Below are 20018 nucleotides of genomic sequence, written 5' to 3' on the forward strand. Positions count from 1 at the left end.
AATTATTTTCATACTTTTAGCCACAAACAAAATCAATACCAGGGGAGTTAGAGGTTTAAATGTGAAAATACTTCAGAACCTCTAAAAGGAAACAGAATGTATTTATATACTCCTGGTAGGCAAGGATTGCTTAAACAAAATACAAAATACACAAATTACAAAGGAAGATTTGAACAATTTGACTAAATTTATAACAAAAATTGGCACAAATAAAGAAAATCCCATAAAACAGAAGTGAAGACAAACCACAAAGTAGAAGATGTACTATACCTATAAACAACAAAATACTCGTATCCAGAATATATACAGAACTCTTAAATTTAAATTAGAAAAAAGAGAGGTAGACCCATTAAAAAGTGAACAAAGGATTTGAACAGGCAATTTACAGAAGAATAATATACAGATAAAATATGCTCAAGTTAGCGGTAATCATGGAAATGCACAATGAAATATTGATTTTGTAGAAAAAGGGGAGATTGCCTTCTCATACAAGAGTAAGTTTGGACAATGTCTGGACAATATTTTGGACGATATCTAATAAAACTTTGACTTAACTTTTCCATTCTAGAGAAACTCTCACACCCATATGCAGGAGACATTTATAATACTGCTCATTGTAACATTTAATGCAAATTAACAATAGACAGAATATATAAACTGTAGAATAGTTTTCAATGGAATACTATTTGGCAGTGAAAATAAGTGAGCTAGACTTACCTGCATCCCCATAGACAAATCTAAAAATGATTAACAAAAAGTTCTGCAAGGATACACTACAAGACCATTTTATGAGCAGGTCTAATACATGCAAAAACAATACTGTTGTTCAGGGATATCTAGAGAGTGATAAAAGTACAGGGACGTGAATTGGGATGATAGATACCACATTCAAGATGATGCTGTTCTTTACAAGGGAAAGGGAAGAAGATCCAAAAATGGTACACTTTATTTCTTAAGATAGGGGAGAGGACTGCTTTATTATTCCTTATACCTTTTAATTGAAAGTTTTAAAGCAGAGTTGGAACTTAAAGAAAAACCAGCTATTAGATAAAAAGAGAGAAATCACTGATTCATTCAAAGATGTTAGAACTGCAGTGAGTTTGCATTTCTTATTCAGTCACGTATTAATTTCCCTTGACTGCTGTTGTGCACATGGAGAAAGGGGCAGCTTTCTGAAAGGTGAACAGATGGCTCTTTTGAGACACGTGGGTGAAACTAAACCAAATATGGCTTTCCACGTCAAACTTCCATTTTTTCCAAGATGTAATACTTACTTGAATATAAAACATCTTCAAGAAATACATCATTGTGTAATATAAACTATTATTTGCCTCAAAATTTAGATATACGCACACATGCACCTTTTTTTGAACAATGAGTGAAGCACCATGGTTTGGTTTTGCCTGATCACGTAAGAAATGAAACAGAAGGAAATTTTTGTACAGATTTTATTTGTCATACTTGTATTCTGCATGTCCATGTCTTCAAAATTAATAAGCTTCTCTGGAGATGAGAATAAAGATGAAAGACAAAGACAGTCGATTTGTTGTGGCAGCTGCCTTTTTCAAGGGGACTGAATTAAGCATTCAGATGTTATAGTTGATAGCTGCATAAGAGTGTGTTTTTCAAGTCTTCTGACAAAAACGAAATTTCCAATTTGGTTTGAAGAAGAAAAATCAAAGCCCTCTGTAAAACCTTATCCCTAAAGCCTGAAGGCTCTTTCTTTGAGAAAAAGATGTATGATTTCTCCCAAGGGACAAACAGAAGTCTTTTTCAGCTCAGCCAGGGCAGTGTGAGAGACACAAATTTCACATGACATTTTCTGATTTTATCCCAGAGATATTTTTAAATCAGTAAGACTTGAGCAGGTGGGTATGTTTTTACAAGGATACACAGTACGTTGTGCATATATACGAAATGGAAGACTTGTGGTTTTCTTCAGGATTTTCTTCCTAATGATTTTAGAAATTGGGACTGAGTCTTTTGGTGTGGTCCTCTGACAGTCCCACATGGGTGAGTGTATAGCTCCTTTTTCTGTTTTTCCTGATTGGTTCATCCATTCCTTGGTTAACAGGATTCTGACCTCAAGGAGAGAACTAAAGATAGAGCAGCAGTGAGTCACTTTGGAAAGACAGCCATACTGTCTCTCTGTCAAGATACTCAGATGAACTCAGTGACTGTCTGAATCCTTTGTCCTGATGGTAAACTCAGTGTAAAGCCTGCTAGTTTTTGCCACCACTTCCTCCAGTCCTCGAATTTTGATATTTCATCAACCCCAGAAGGGTCTCCAATCCTGGTGCCTTTTCACTGCCCACCTCCTCTGTCTGTGTCCCTCTCTTCTACTTTAGGTTCTGTAGTCCATTATGATAGCCATGCCCTTATCCCTTCCTACCGCTCTTGTACCCACCTGAAAAATTTGAACCTGGTTAAATCTATTTCTTTGCCTACTGTACACCAATACCCAAGCAACTGATTTTGAGTAGACAGCCATGCTGACTGATTGCACCTTAAATTTATACAAAGTTCCAGGGCACTTAGTGCTGCCTAGCCAACCCCTTAACTGAGTAGTTATCACCTCACTGTCCTATGACATCAGTGCTCTCTTTCTACCAGAACTTTTCCATAAGCACACATTTATAATGTATCTGCCGTCTTTAAAAAGGAAAACTTCATTTGACCCCTCATCCCTGTCCAGCTCCGGTCTCATTGCTCTGCTCCCCTTTAAAGCAGAACTCCCCAAAAGAGTTGCCTACGTTCGATCTTCATTTCTTCATTTTCCACTCTCCTGAATTCCCAATTAAATTTTTGTCCCCACCATTCCACTCATGTCAAGGTCCCAGTGCTTCATTAAAATCAGTCTTTCTACAGCACTTGCTCCTGGTGATCACCCTCTCCTCCTTGAAACTCTTCTGTCCCTTGGCTTTCTGGGCCACTCCCTTTCCCACCTCATGGGCCTCTCGTCACCTTTCCTGCTCCTTCTCTTCCTGCCTTTGGAAGTCTTTGCAGCTCTTTCCTTGTTTGACTCCCCATGAGTGATCATAGACCCAGGGCTGTAATATTTACATGCTGAGGACCCCAACTTCAAGGCAACAGAAGTTCTTATATTTGGGACTTTTCCAGACCTTGCTCTGTATATATCTCTTCATCTGGCTGTTCATTTGTATCCTTTACAAAAACTGGTGAATAGATAGATAGATAGATAGATAGATTCAGATAATTCTCCACAGAAATCTGGAATTATATACTTCCAGTGACCGTCATGACTTTTCCCTTTGGAAGTCTAATAGGTATCTCAAACTTAACATGCTTAAAATTTATTTTCCACCTTTCCTGTTTAAAAAAATACATCTTTGGGGTGCCTGGATGGCTCAGAGGGTTAAGCCTCTGCCTTCAGCTCAGGTCATGATCTCAGGGTCCTGGGATCGAGCCCCGCATCAGGCTCTCTGCTCGGTGGGGAGCCTGCTTCCCCCACCTCTCTCTGCCTGCCTCTCTGCCTACTTGTGATCTCTCTCTCTGTGGCAAGTAAATAAATAAAATCTTAAAAAAAAAAAAAAAACATCTTTGAGGGGGGCCTGGGTGGCTCAGTAGGTAAGCGTCTGCCTTCGGCTCAGGTCATGATCCCAGGGTCCTGGGATCAAGCCCCACATCAGGCTCCCTGCTCAGTGGGGAGTCAGCTTCTACCTCTCCCGCTCCCTCTGCTGGTGTTCCCTCTCTCTCTCTGTCAAATAAATAAATAAAATCTTTTTAAAAAAATACATTATCAATGAAGCTATATCATAATATCACATTACCTGCTTTATTTTTCCTTCATAACCCTTGTCATTACCTGACATTATATCACATATCTGTATATTTATTTCCCCGTTTCACCCACTTGAGTTTAACCCTGTGACCACAGGATCTCTCTTGTTTATTCATTCCTTATAGTAGGCAGCCAGTGGTCCTTTAAAGATGTCCATGTCCGCATTCCCAGACTATGTGAACGTGTTTTTTTACATGCAAATGTAATAAAGTTAAGGATCTTGTGTTGGGGAAATTATTCCAAATTATTGGGGTGAGCACAGTAAATCACCAGGGTCCCTGTATGGGAAGGAGGGAGGTACGGGAATTAGAGAAGGAGTATGACAATGGAAGCAGAGACTAAAATGATGGGGTCACGAGCCAGGGAACGCAGGGGCCTCTAGAAGCCCCAAAAGGTGGGAACACAGCTCTGCTGGCTTGTCGGTTTTAGCTGTGTAAAACCTATCTTGGACTTCTGATCTCCCGAGCTTTAAGTTCATATACTTGTGTTGTTTTAAGCAACAAACTTGTAATTTGTTGTAGCAGCAGTAGGAAACTAACAAAGTTTTGTATCTCTGCTGTTTAGAATTTTTTTGGCACATAGTTGCTAAATAAAATGTCATTTGAATGGGTGTTATGTCTTCATTATTTTAGATCCCATATAGAGATTATTAAGTTCCGAATTCATACTCTAAATGTTATTGAAAATAAATGACCCATTCTTTATTTGAAAAATAATAATTACCTTTATTTTTTTCCAGGCAAAAGATATTCTTTGTTATCCTAGTCTATTTCAAGGAGGCATTTTATGTGTGTGTGTGTAGTAATTTAAAAATCTCAGAATATCCGGAATGGAAAGGGCTTTGAAGGGCATTCATTTGAATTTCCTGACCTGATGTTTGTATATTTTTCAGAATATCACCAACAAATGACCATCCCATCTCTATATTAGAATTTTCAATGATAGGAAACTCACTTTAGCTGGAGGGGTCAAAACCGCCCTTAGAAAGGCTTTTCTAATTTTTTTTATTTTTATTTTTTTTTATTTTAATAAACATATAATGTATTTTTATCCCCAGGGGTACAGGTCTGTGAATCGCTAGGTTTACACATTTCACAGCACTCATCATAGCACATACCCTCCCCAATGTCCATATCCCCACCCACCCTCTCCCGTCCCCCCTCCCCCGAGCAACCCTCAGTCTTTTTTTGAGATTGAGTCTTTTATGGTTTGTCTCCCTCCCAATCCCATCTTTTCATTTTTTCTTTTCCTAGCTCCCCCCAACCCCCCCACATTGCATCTCCACTTCCTCATATCAGAAAGATCATATGATAGTTGTCTTTCTCCGATTGACTTATTTCGCTAAGCATAATACCCTCTAGTTCCAACCACGTCGTCGCAAATGGCAAGATTTCATTTCTTTTGATGGCTGCATAGTATTCCATTGTGTATATATACCACATCTTCTTTATCCATTCATCTGTTGATGGACATCTAGGTTCTTTCCACAGTTTGGCTATTGTGGACTTTGCTGCTATAAATATTTGGGTCCACGTGCCCCTTCGGAGCACCACGTTTGTATCTTTAGGATATATACCCAGTAGTGCAACTGCTGGGTCATAGGGTAGCTCTATTTTCAGTTTTTTGAGGAACCTCCACACTGCTCTCCAGAGTGGTTGCACCAGCTTGCATTCCCACCAGCAGTGTAGGAGGGCTCCCCTCTCTCCGCATCCTCGCCAGCATCTGTCATTTCTTGACTTGTTAATTTTAGCCATTCTGACTGGTGTGAGGTGGTATCTCATTGTGATTTTGATTTGTATTTCCCTGATGCCGAGTGATGTGGAGCACTTTTTCATGTGTCTGTTGGCCATCTGGATGTCTTCTTTGCAGAAATGTCTGTTCATGTCCTCTGCCCATTTCTTGATTGGATTATTTGTTCTTTGGGTGTTGAGTTTGATAAGCTCTTTATAGATTTTGGATACTAGCCCTTTATCTGATATGTCGTTTGCAAATATCTTCTCCCATTCTGTCAGTTGTCTTTTGGTTTTGTTAACTGTTTCCTTTGCTGTGCAAAAGCTTTTGATCTTGATGAAATCCCAATAGTTCATTTTTGCCCTTGCTTCTGTTGCCTTTGGCGATGTTCCTAGGAAGAAGTTGCTGCGGTTGAGGTCAAAGAGGTTGCTGCCTGCATTCTCCTCAAGGATTTTGATGGATTCCTTTCTCACATTGAGGTCCTTCATCCATTTTGAGTCTATTTTCGTGAGTGGTATAAGGAAATAGTCCAATTTCATTTTTCTGCATGTGGCTGTCCAATTTTCCCAGCACCATTTGTTGAAGAGGCTGTCTTTTTTCCATTGGATATTCTTTCCTGCTTTGTCGAAGATTAGTTGACCATAGAGTTCAGGGTCTATTTCTGGGCTCTCTATTCTGTTCCATTGATCTATGTGTCTGTTTTTGTGCCAGTACCATACCGTCTTGATGATGACAGCTTTGTAATAGAGCTTGAAGTCCGGAATTGTGATGCCACTGACTTTGGCTTTCTTTTTCAATATTCCTTTGGCTATTTGAGGTCTTTTCTGGTTCCATATAAATTTTAGGATTATTTGTTCTATTTCTTTAAAAAAAAAAGTGGATGGGATTTTGATAGGGATTGCATTAAATGTGTAGATTGCTTTAGGTAGAATAGACATTTTCACAATATTTGTTCTTCCAATCCATGAGCATGGAATATTTTTCCATTTCTTTGTGTCTTCCTCAATTTCTTTCATGAGTACTTTATAGTTTTCTGCGTATAGATTCTTTGCCTCTTTGGTTAGATTTATTCCTAGGTATCTTATTGTTTTGGGTGCGATTGTAAACGGGACTGACTCCTCAATTTCTCTTTCTTCTGTCTTGTTGTTAGTGTAAAGAAATGCGACTGATTTCTGTGCATTGACTTTATATCCTGACACTTTACTGAGTTCCTGTACAAGTTCTAGCAGATTTGGAGTGGATTCTTTTGGGTTTTCCACATATAGTATCATATCATCTGCAAAGAGTGATAGTTTGACTTCTTCTTTGCCAATTTGGATGCCTTTAATTTCTTTTTGTTGTCTGATTGCTGAGGCTAGGACTTCTAGTACAATGTTGAACAGCAGTGGTGATAACAGACATCCTTGCCGTGTTCCTGACCTTAGCGGAAAAGCTTTCAGTTTTTCTCCATTGAGAATGATATTTGCAGTGGGTTTTTCATAGATGGCTTTGATGATATTGAGGTATGTGCCCTCTATCCCTACACTTTGAAGAGTTTTAATCAGGAAAGGATGCTCTACTTTGTCAAATGCTTTTTCAGCATCTATTGAGAGTATCTTATGGTTCTTATTCTTTCTTTTATTAATGTATTGTATCACATTGATGGATTTGCGGATGTTGAACCAACCTTGCAGCCCTGGAATAAATCCCACTTGGTCGTGGTGTCTTTTCTAATTTTTATCTGTTTTGTTCTCTACTCCCAGAATTAAACCAAGACTAAAAATAGTAGTTCTAAGCCCAAACTGACTTATTTTAACCCATTTATTAAAGATAATATCTGAAGTGCAAGTCATTGATTACCTTTACATGTGAAATGCCTCCTTTGCAGAGTCTTTATGCCAGGCCATCAGAAACCATCAGATACGCTGTAGGGGGAACGGTGAGGAAAAATCAAGAAGTGATTTGCAAATTTGTGGTTACGTGCTAAATGCTTCCACTGCTCCCTCACAGGAGGCACTTCAGACAGTAATTTTTAATAGAGAATGGTATTGGTGTAACTTTGGGTTTTTACTTTTCTCTCAAACTATTGAATTATTAATAATGCTATTTCGTTGGTGGCTCACCTGATACGGGACAGTGAATTCAATGAATTAGAACCCATGATTTCAGCTCAATAACTGGGGAGCCCCGCCAGCGTCTCATGGACTGTGCCAGAACCCTGAGGAAAAAAGATGGGAGAGTGGTGGCTCCTGCCCTCAAGAGACTCTCTCACAAACTCGTTGGGAATGTAGACATGTAAACACAAATACAACAGGAAATGACAGTGAGATGGTGAGGGAAGAGGCTCCAGTGATTAGTTCTGGCTGGGTCGCCCAGACGGGGAGTGGGCGAGGGCCGGGAGGAGGGAAAAAGAGGAGAGGAGGAAGCAATAAATATGATGCCTGAATTTCTGTGTGGAAAGAGCAGCACAGTATCGTGAATGTTCCGTTGTTAATTATATAAATAGTAATAGTTTAAATGTGGACCTTGATTACATCATTGAATGGTTAATTTCCTGATGAAAATTTGCTTGCAAATGCCACAGTTTTAACTTTCTATTAATGTACTTAAAAAAAATTCATTCTCAGGGCTCCTGGATTGCTCAGTCAGTTGGGCGTCTGCCTTTGCTCAGGTTGTGATCTTGGGGTCCTAGGATCAAGCCCTGTGTCAGGCTCCCCACTCAGCAGGGAGTCTACTTCTCTCTCTCCCTGTGCCCCTGCCCATGTGCTCACTTGCTGTCTCTCGGGCAAATGAATAGGTAAAATCATTTTTTAAAAAATCTAAAATATTCATTCTCTAATGTAAGTGACAAATGAAAAATTACACATTAATTTTTCCATGGCGTCTAAACAATCTTTTAAGAGTCAGTTTTCCAGGGGTGCCTGTGTGGCTCAGTCGGTTAAATGTCTGCCTTTGGTTCAGGTCATGATCCCATGGTCTTGGGATCGAGCCCCGTGTCAGGCTCCCTGCTCAATGGGGAGCCTGCTTCTCCCTCTGCCACCACCCCTGCTGTGTTCTCTTTCTGTCAAATAAATAAATAAAATCTTCAAAAAAACATTTTTTTTTAAAAAGAGTCTTTTGTCCCCAGAATGTCAGAGGTTTTGTGTCTAGCTCTCAGGACTATCAAATTGTTGGCAGTCGTCAACTCTGTATCTCTTACTTTGTTTTGTATGCTTAACGGGAGAGTTTTCTCAGCCACTCAGATTTATTCTGCACTTGGCGCATTTTCTGCATATTCTGCATTTCCCATCTTTGACATGGCCACCATGGGCCCATCCAAGGGAAACTTAGGGGTGGTGATTTCTCTGCCATCCTTCTGGATCAAGTGGTCTCTCAGAGAACTGTTAAGCTCCACGAGGGAGGTACCACATCCCTCTTGCTGTTTCCTGTAGCTTTAATTAAAGCTCAGCACAGGAGGCCTCTGTTTGCAGAATCAATCAAGGAATGAGTTATTCTTACCTCACTGTACTTTAGGCGTTGGCAATAAAAGTAGGAGCTAAGGGATCAGAGTGTGGTTTCTTCCTTTCATGGAGCACCAAAGGGTCGCTCTTTTTGGCAGTCTTCCAGTCACACGTGTGCTCCTCTTTCTTTTCCATTGTGCCCGCCAGTGATGCGCCCGGCCCCGCGGGGGTTCTAGGCCTCGCTCTGCCTTAATTTTCTCCCCACAACAGAATCCTCGAGAGCAGGCCTTGCACCATACTCCCGTTGAACATCAGTCAGTGCTTGCTGTGATGTCAGCGCTCAGTAGGCATTTACCCCGGAAAAGAGTAGTAGCCACTTGGAGAGGGCCAGTGTGCGTTGGGAGCAGTGGGGACGGCAGCCTCATCTCCTGGACTTCTGATAGCCCAGAATCTTCAACCTTTTTTTTCCCTTCTTGACTGCTTAAAAAATTTCATGAATGAGTGCTTTGAAACTTCCCTAAGCCATGCATCCTTCCCTTTTCCTATACAAGCAGGATGCAAAGTCAGAGTTGGTTGGTGGGAAAGAATCTGCTCATTTTGAGGTTCCAATACCTCTGAGAGACAGAAAGAGAGATACGTCAGTTGGCTAATGTTGTGGGATGTGGGATGGAGACCTCGTACTTTCCCCCTCTCCCTGACCCTCCCCTTGGCTGTTTTTCATTCACCTCCACATGTCATATGATAGTAATTTATTTGTTGCTGGTCCCAAACAAGAAGACCATTATTAAGGCTGTATTGAGATCTTTTATGGCTTAGACTGCGGGACTTAAATCTTTCCTTTGTCTATTTCCTATTACCCTTTCTTCACTAACCACCCTGACTGTAAAACCCCAGAGTTCAAAGATGGTTGCTTAACTAGCCTGAGGCCTTTTCCCATGGGTGGCCGGAACAGTTGCTGCAACACCCCTAGTGATACTTGCATGTACACATGGAGGTGTGTCTTGCCCTGTGTAAAAGACTGTCTTGGTTATATGGAGCATTTGGTTTCTGTCAGTGAGAACAGTAATTAAATCTGTATACAGGTGGTTAACATATTACTCAAAAATATTCAAGTTCCTGCTCAGTCCAGGGTGTACAGTGGTAAGGGTTCTCACTGCTTAGAAGAGTGCCTAACACAGAGCGAGGCCCTGGGACCATGTGCTGAGGGAACAGAGAGACTGTGAGCAGACACACATAGCTAGGTAGGAGTATGAAGGCGTGTTTTATACATCCTTTTAAAATAAACTTGAGGGTATCTGGGTGGCTAAGTTGGTTTGGCTCCGGTCATGATCCTGGAGTCCTGGAATCGAGTCCCACTTTGGGCTTCCTGCTGAGCGGGGAGTCTGCTTCTCCCTCTGACCCTCCCCCCAACCATGCTCTCTCTCTCTCTCTCTCATTCTCTCTCTTTCAAATAAATAAATAAAATCTTTAAAAATAAAATAAATTTGAATTGCAGATGATGGATTTTGAATTTGTTTTTATTATTTTCAACAAATGGCGAATTTATGATAGAGGGAAACTTGATAGTTTTCATCTTCCTAAAAACTGGCTGGGAGCCTCATGGAGAAAGTGGCTTTGATCCCAAAGTTACAGCACCTAGAATATTTCAGCATCTCTGAGATATATGATTGGTTATAGTTCATACATCTTTCCTATGTGTATAGCCTGGGACAGGCTATTCAATCTCTCTGTATCTGTTTCCTCGTTTGTAAAATGGAAATACTAGTAGAACCTACCTTATGGGATTATTGTGAGGATTAAATCAATTAATAGAGGTAAATTACTTGAAACAGTGCCAAATATATAGTAAGTTCTGTATGCTAATGGTTATCACAATCATCATCATCATCATTAGAAGTATACTTCCCATGTTGGAGGGAACCTCACTCAGGAACTCTCATATGATAGCCAAAAATGTAAAACTGATTAAAATCTTTTAAAACCCCTCTGTAATGTATATATTTATATTTTTGCTTGTTTTCATAACAGTTTTAATAAGATAAAATTCACATACTATAAAATTCACCCTTTTAAAGTATATGATTCAATGGTTTTTGGTATATTCATGAAGTTGTGTAACCATTACCACTGTCTAACTTTTAAATATTTCACTATTCCAAAAAGAATTTTAGAACTAACTCCCTTTCTCCCTCCCTCCCTCCCTTCCCTCCGCGCTTCCTTTCTTCTTTCCTTCCTCCCTTCCTTCCTCCCTTCCTTCCTCTCTCTCTTCCTCTCTTCCTCTGCTCTCCTCTTTCTTTTCTTTCTGTCTGTGCACCCAACATGAGGCTTAAACTCATGACCCTGAGATCAAGAGTCTCATGTTCCACCAACCGAACCAGCCAGGTGCCCCAGAATTTTAGAACATTTTCATCACGATGATAGCATTACCAGTCTCTCCCATTTCTTCTCTCCTCCTAGCTCCTGGCAACCACTAATCATAGTCTGTCTTCATATATTTATCTATTATGACCATTTCATGAACATGGAATCATACAATGTGTGATCTTTATTAAGGCGAAAAATTCATGCGATCTGAAGAGAAACCAGAGTACGTGTGTGTGATCTTTATATATAGCTTCTTTAACTTCATCTAATGTTTTCAAGGCTTACCCACGTGGTAGCATGTATTAGTACTCCATCCCTTTTGGGAGTAAATAATACTCATTATATAGATATACCAGTGCTCGCTTCGGCAGCACATATACTAAAATTATATAGATATACCACATTTTGTTAATACATTCATTACTACAGCATTTGGATGCATATGGAATGTTTTCATTTTCTTGGCTATCATGAATAATCCTTCCATGACATTCATGTACAAGTTTCATGTGGATGTATGTTTTCATTTTTCTTTGGTATATACCAAGGAGTGTAATTGCTAGGTCTTTTGGTAATTCTATGTTTAACTGTTTTCCAAAGTGTTTACACCATTATACAATCTCACTAGCAAATATATGAGGGTTCCAATTTCTTTATATCTTCACCAACATTTGTTATATTCTGTCTTTTTTGTTTCAGTCATCCCAGGGGGTATGAAGTGGTATCTCATTATGGCTTTGATTTGCATTTCCCTGATGACTAATGATTTTGAGCATGTTTTCAATGAGCTTATTGGTCATTTGTGTGTCTTTGGAGAAACATCCATTCAGACCCTTTAACCATTTTTGAATTATTTTTCTTTTTATATTTGAGTTGTAGGAGTTACATGTTCTTTATATGTTCTTCAAAAAATCTCTTATCAAATATATGAATTGCAGATGTTTTCTCCCATTCTATGGGCATTTTTTTTTCAGTTTCTTGATGGTATCTTTTGAAGTACAAAAGTTTTTAATTTTTATAAAGTCCAATTTATTTATTCATTTAGTCAGTCATTTGTACTTTTGGTGTTATATCTAAGAATCCTGTGTCTAATCCAAGGCCAGGAGAATTTACTTGTATGTTTTCTTCTTAGAGTTTTATAGTTTTCGTTCTTATATTTAAGTCTATGATCCATATTGAGGTAGTGGTGTGAAGTAGGGTCCAAATCCATACTTTTGAATTTAGACATCTAGTTTTTCCAGCACCGTTTGTGGAAAACACTATTCTTTCCCCATTAAATTGTCTTGGCAATCTTGTCAAAAATCAATTGATCGTAAGTGAAAGGGCTTATTTCTGGATTCTCAGTTCTGTTCCATGGATCTATATGTTTGTCTTTATACCCATTGCCATACTGTCTCAACTACTATAGTTTTGTACTAAATTTTGAAATTGGGGAGTGTGAGTCCTCTAAGTTTGTTCTTCAGTATTGATTTTGGCTATTCTGGGTTCCTTGCATTCCTTTATGGATTTTAAGATCAGTTTGTCAACTTCTGCAAATATGACAGCTAGGATTTTGATAGGAATATTATTAAATCTGTACATATCAATTTGGGGAATATTTCCATCTTAACAGTATTAACTGTTCTGGTCCACAAACATGGATTTGGATGCCTTTACATTTATTTAGATCTTTAATTTCTTTTAGTGATGTTTGCAGTTTTCAGTGAACAAGCCTTGCGCTTTTGTTAAATTTATCCTAAGTATTTCATTCTTTTTGGAGCTGTTGTAAATATAGTTGTTTTTTAAATTTTATTTTCAGATTGCTCATGACCATATGTTTGGAGGGCTTTTCGGCTTTTTATTGTGATAAAATATACACAACATAAAATTTACCATTTTAATCACTTTTAAGTATACAGTTTACAGACAGTAAGTATTCACAGTGTTGTGTAATCATCGCCACTATCTATTTTGAGAACTTTTTCACCATTGCAAATAGAAGCCCTGTACCCATCAAACAATAACTCCACCCTCCCCCTCCTTCCAGCCCATCATGGCCTCTACTGTTTCTGTGTCTACGAATTGGCCTGCTCTGCATACCTCATATTAGTAGACCTGTGTACTATTTTCCTTTGTGTCTGACTTATTTCCCTTAGCATAATATTTTCAGGGTTCATCATGCTGTAGCATGTATCAGCATTCCAGTCATTTTTGAGGCTGAACAAATCTCTGTTGTATGTACATACCACATTTTGTTTCTACACTTACCTGTTGATGGATATTTGTGTTGTTTCCACCTTTTGACTTTTGTGAGTAAAACTGCTGTGAACAATGGTGTATAAGTGTCTGTTCAAGTGTCTGCTCTCACTTCTTTTGGACACATACCTAGGATTGGAATTGCTATGTCATATGGTAATTCTGGTTTAACTTTTTGTGGAACGGCCACACTGTTTCCTACAGCAGCCGCACTGTTTGCTGCTCCCCCAGTAATGCCCGAGGGTTCCAGTTCCTCCACATCCTCACCCACACTTGTCGTTTTCCATTTTTAAAAAATAATGGTAATCTTGATGTGGTATTTGTTTTTAATTAAGAACTAGACTGCATTGGGGCGCCTGGGTGGTTCAGTGGGTTAAGCCTCTGTTTCAGCTCCGGTCATGATCTCAGGGTCCTGGGATCAAGCCCCACATTGGGCTCTCTGCTCAGCAGGGAGCCTGCTTCCCCCTCTCTCTCTGCCTGCTGCTCTGCCTACTTGTGGTGTCTCTCTCTGTCTCTCTGTGTCAAATGAATGAAATCTTTAAAAAAAAAAAAAAAAGATTTAGACTGCATCTAAACTATCCTTTTAGTGGTGAAACACCTCATCTAGCTCTAGCAGGCAGGTACATACAAAGTGTATTTAATGTAAAAAGTCAAGGAAAATTGGAATTTTATCTATTCATTGTTAGCTTTATTTTCTCTCTGTAATTGTAATTTTTATAATACTGTAATTGATAAACGATTAAATGTAAGCTGAGTATTTAGAAGGAAGATTATTAAATACTTTATATCTATCTATCTATCATGTTGAGGTTTGGAAAATATAACTCTTCCTATCTTTTCTGTGATGTCAAAGACAACAGATACCACCACTGTTAGAACCTTAGCAGACAAGAGTGAAGAGATCAGCGGATATTTCTTGAACCCTTCTTTATTGTCATCGGAATGTTCACCAACGTCCTTGAAAAAGAAAACAGAAGACATGAGTGACCTCCCTTCTGAGAGCCAAAGAAGCATACCACTCGCTCTGACTGACGCTTTAGAGCATATTATGGAACAACTCAATGTTTTGACCCAGGTAGGCCAGCATGCTTTGTCCTGAGGGGTAGGTTATACAAAACAGCCCGGGTTACAGTAGCCTGCAGAACTAGCAGAGCCAGGAGGAAAGTTCTTAGAAAGGTAAGCTCGGGGTGGCAGTCAATACAGCAAGGCACGCTCTGCTGAGCTGCTCTGGTAAGATCTTGTAGAGGTAAGATCAGAGTCCGTGTGTGTATATGCATGTATGCATTTATATGCACACGCGTGTGCACACACAGCTGCCCTTGTGCTCTCTCTGCTGTCTGGAGGCCAGAAGGAACAGTGGAGACTGGGAAGAACAGCAGTGGTACTCCATGCTATAAATGTAATATGATTCTGCTCAGTAAGGTTTTACCTAAAGATTTTTGATGTATTATGCTCAGATAGTGCATTATCAAAGAAATATCCAGGGCCATAAGAAAAACGGTTAACAGTTTCTGGTTTGAATGAAATTTTGGCAATGTTTATAGTTCTTCACCTGAAGATATTCTTATTATCCGAGATGTAACTTTCCTCGTTCGAGAGCTTATTACGTTGATGCTGTGTTCTTCTGGAGGTGATGGTTTTTGCATACCTGTTTTAGAATATTACCTCGTCCTTTGATGCCTTTTTACCTTTGCAAAGAAGGTATACTATGAATCTTTATATATCAAAGGTCTTCCAACTCTTGGTCAGAAGGTACAGGTGTTATGTAAGGGAAGGGGGTGTTGAAATGGTTACCTCAACAGTTTCCCCTCCAGCTCTGCTGATTCAATGTTTCCTTTGAAGACGTCTTATTGTTCCTGTATCTCTAGAATGAGGTTGCCCATATCTGTCAGAGCAGACCTTGCTACAGGTTATAGGGAAAGAGAGGCTATCATGTGAGCTAGAGAGATGTCAGTTCCTTTTCCAGAATACATATTTCAAGTTCAAATAGCTCTTGCATAGAAATCCTCTCATTCTGTTCTCAACACTGGCTGTGCATTATCATCCCCGGGTTGGTTATAAAGCTACAGATCAGGATGGCCAGTTCTCTTCTCCAGACAGCGCATTGCCATTGGTCTGGGGCAAGGCCCTGACATTTGTCCTTTTAGGTACCCCATATGATTCTGTTTTACAGCCAGGGTTTAGAGGCAATCATTAAATGAATACTAAAAGCCTGTAGATGACATCTCAGGGCCTTTAGGAGCAAGGGCCATGTATGTGGATCTGGGGTCCTGACAGATTGTGGGGAAGGGCCTTGTGAGCACTTGGAGTCATCACAAGATTTGTTCGGTGAAAATCATATTAAAATCACTAACTTTCACTTTGCAGTATTGAATTGGAGGTGACCTTCTCTGTATTTATCAGACATTTCTTCCCTTTAAAGACATCTTCCCTTTCGGCCTCATGCCAAATTTAGTTTTGGTTGGCTTATTTCCCATACTGCCATGACTTCTTCACCTGCACTGTCATATTCGATGTCAGGTCCTTCTTAGAGCCTCTCACAAGTGAATCTTTCCATCCTTCTTTTTACCTGATTCAGGGTTAAATGAATCATTTAAGATTTATTGAATGTCTCCATGATTTTTAATTTTGAAAGGCTGGCTTTCTTTTATAATTAAAGAGGTTAAAGCAAGCACAACACACTTGCAAAATAGAAACAGTGAATTTCTGGGAAGTAGCAAATAAAACAAACATGTTCTGATTCACTTTAATTACAGATGACTGAGCATCTCCTAACTCACTCACGGTGTTTATAACTTATCTGCACTGAACTATAATCAGAAATCAAGTAAAAGAAAATTACATTTCATGTGGTAGATAAATGGAATTAGCCAGTGTTAAAGATGATGCTATTATACACCTCAAAAGCTTTAGCATGTGGGATTGTGATAATGTATGCAAAGTATATGGCAAAATGCTTGCCCCCTACAGGTACTCAAGAAAGGATAGAAAATACTATTAGCATCATTTTTAATTAGCCATAGTCTATAGTAGGAAATATGAAAGCAATAGCTATTAAATAATGATATCTTAAAAATTATTTACCTTCAGAGGACGATAGGGAATCAGTTCATTTTCTTTCTTGACACTTGCTGACTAAAATAATCAAGTATTTATCTTGCTTTTCCTGTATGAACTCTACCACTAGATAACCAAGTAGTAGATGAGGAAAGCATTTCTTATTTATAAATTATCCCAGCTAATAATTTTCTAAATGATGGGATTAGAATATCATCATTTATAGTCCACAAGAATGAATAGTTGTAGGCATTGAGCAGGTCCAACATTATGAGAAAAGAAATGATCAAACCTTATTACATGCATTCTGATGAAATAGATCTCTACCGATAGCCTTAACTTTCGGTCTTGTTAGATCCATAGTCTTACAGATCTAATCTGAGTCTAATCAAGCCTTTGAATCCAGCTGCCAATTTGTAGAAAATATAGAGAACAGAACAGACTGACCTGCGCCCTTAGCGCGCTGACCTGAAAATTCAGACTGCTGGAAGCTCTGCAGACAAAACTCTGTTCTCAGTGGCCTTAGTTTGTCAACAAAGTGTTTTTGTTTTTTTTTAAGATTTTATTTATTTATTTGTCGGAGAGAGCCCACAAGCAGGGAGAGCAGCAGAGAGAGAGAGGGAGAAGCAGGCTCCCCGCTGAGCAGGGAGCCCAATGCAGGGCTCTATCCGAGGTCCCTAGGATCACGACCCGAGCTGAAGGCAGACACTCAACTGACTGAGCCACCCAGGTGCTCCCGAGTTCTAGTTCTTGATCTGGGTGCTTTTTTTTTAGTTCTTGATCTGGGTATTTTTCTCATGAGGATTCTCATGAGGATTCATTTCTCATCAGGGTATTTTTCTCATGAGGATTCATTCAGAGACATGTGTTTTGTGCAGCTTCCTGAATTCGCTTTATTCTATAATAGAAAGTTTAAAAGAAATCTAAAAGATCAAAGATGAAGTAGTCAATATCAAGTTAAATTTGCGTAATTTAAAAGTAGCCGTGTGTGTGTGTGTGTGTGTGTGTGTGTGTGTGTAGTCATATGCTCATTTATTAGCCACAGGAGGCAAAAGAGCTAAGATTCCTCAAGCCCTATGCGCCAGACACTTGCATAAGCATTTTATGTGCATTACTTCGCTCAGAGGTGCTGTCATCATTTTCAAGGTGTGAGAACTGATGCCGGTCATTATAACAATTTAAGGGAAACTAGGGATCCAGCTGGTATAGACAGGGTCCATCATGGATTGGTCGTGACAGAGTGACAGAGCCCCTGGGCTGGGCATGTGGCATCCCCCATCCCCCGCATACTGCCATGTAGCATGTGGGGCTGTGCACAGGCTACGTGGGGCCCCTTCCCTGGCATTGGTGCTTTAGCAGACCAGACAAGAATGGTCTACAGAGGCCTCATCTTTTATTCTTTTCTCACCAAAGGCATCACTTCTTCATCTTTTCCTCAAATTGCTTCATAGTGCTTTTTGTCAGTGGTAGGGCCCAGAAGCAGAACAAGCTCTGGGGCTAATTTATGAGTCCCTCCCTGGCAAAGGGGTGGACATTCCAGTTGCTGAAAGGATCTCCTTTGTAGAGGTGACTGTCATTATCCTCACCATCAGGTCATCAGGCATTGATTATTTTGTCCTCCTTTTGCAGACTGTTTCAATCTTGGAGCAGCGACTGACTTTGACAGAGGATAAGCTGAAAGACTGCCTTGAAAATCAGCAAAGGCTTTTCAATGTTATCCAACATAAAAGTTAATTAGAAAAATATGAACAGAGGCTTGATAAATGACCACATGTACCTGTGCTCAGGAAGGCAGTGCAAGATGGTTCCGGCAACACGACCGTGTACTCACTATCATGGCCTTTCTTAGAAGGGCGAGCAACAGAACAAAAGGCAGAAAAGACATAATTAATGACCAATTTAAATACACAAATCAATGTCAAAGACTAATTCATATCATTAACATTTATGATTGCAGTACTAAAGTAATAAGTATCCAAGTGGCTCGATATTTTCCCCCATATTATTGTAAATGCCAGTTGTCGTTTATAGTCCAAATCCTGCCAGGAAAGTAACCAAATCTCCAAATTTCACTGTTAAATCATTTCAACTGATCACGTTCAGGCGATTGCTTAAAGCAGTGGATGTGTTCCCTTCATGAACAACACGCTTGGGGTGAAGTAATGCAGTTACCTCTCCTGCATCCTGGACGCAGAGAATGAGCTAGCAATCTGGCTCATGGGTCTGTCAGCTCAGAAAAAACATTCTTCCTTAACCATGTCCCGAAATAATGATCTTATAAAATTCCCAAAGCACAGAATTTCCACAGCAAGAACACACTTACATACGTGACACAAGAGCCGTGGGTTTTTCATTTATGCTGTACATGGCTTATCCTTTACCCAACCTGAAAGAAAATGAAGAGCTAGAAATGCATGAAGCACACATCTTTGCCCTCGTGGGTAAGTGCCCGGAATGACTGGGGTTGTGCCCACACCTGTGCCCCCAGGTTACAAAGATGGCACCAGTGGGATTTCCGTAGGCTCTGGTGCTTGAGTGAGGCAACAGTGATACTTAAAGATGCACACACACACGTATGTCCACATGCTTCAGAAATGCTGCTGCTTAGGGTGATTTTGGTGGCTGGGTAATAAGTACGTATAATATTCACATCATTGTCTTCCTATTGTTTTTTTTTTTTAGTGAATTGTGATTTAAAACAAAATGAAAATGAGCCTGGCATTCCAAAAAATGCTCAGGGTGATCTGGTTACAAATGAAGAATTTTGTTTTATCTAAAAAAAAATAGATTAAAATGAAGAAAAATGAATTTTTGCTTGCTTTTCTATTAACCTAAATCAAGAACAAAGGTGGGAGAGGGCAGTCTGTATTTATGCTGTCTGTAGGTAACATGGGGAAAATGGTATCTATGTTTTGAAAAAGAAGAAAAAGTCAAGTCCTATTTGTGTAGGAGTCTGTGTTGATAAATTTTTCCCAAGCAATTTCAATCATATCTCTAAGGTGGTTTTTTAAAAAAATCACCTCATTGTGTGTTTTAAGTGCCTTTTTATATTATACCAAGTGTGAACTTCTAGACATTTTCAAAAGTTTATAAAGACTAAGTGGCATTGTATTTTTATAACCTCATTCAAAAGACTAAAAAATGAAATGTCATACTGATTTTTGTTTACCATTTCTTAAGCTTCAAACAATAAAGACATTTTACCTTTAAAAAAATTGTGCCTTTCTTTTTAGGTGGTTAAAACCTTGACATACTAAACTTCTTATTCAACTCAGTCACCTTTCATCGTGCATAACAGTCTCCTGGAGCATTTGTCCAGGTTTCTTGGGCCCTATCCAGTTTGTAGGATCATGGGGGTCAGTCGGGGCCCATCATCTGCATCTCTAAGAAGCTCACAGGTGCCCTAGCTG

General features: G+C 39.4%; 1 protein-coding gene across 4 annotated transcripts in view; it reads left to right on the forward strand.

Annotated features, from left to right (window-relative positions):
• The window catches only part of POC1B (POC1 centriolar protein B), a 103364-nt gene extending 83548 nt beyond the window's left edge, over positions 1–19816 (forward strand). For all 4 annotated transcript variants that reach the window (XM_080812496.1, XM_080812497.1, XM_080812498.1 and 1 more), the window contains 2 exons: positions 14405–14626; positions 18238–19816. In XM_080812496.1, the coding sequence (XP_080668622.1) occupies positions 14405–14626; positions 18238–18342 (327 nt within the window). In that variant the 3' untranslated portion in view covers positions 18343–19816. The remainder of the gene's footprint in view (positions 1–14404; positions 14627–18237) is intronic.
• The last annotated feature ends 202 nt before the right edge of the window (positions 19817–20018 follow it).

The sequence above is a fragment of the Martes martes genome (assembly GCF_963455335.1).
Source record: "Martes martes genome assembly, chromosome: 8".
NCBI lineage: Eukaryota > Metazoa > Chordata > Mammalia > Carnivora > Mustelidae > Martes > Martes martes.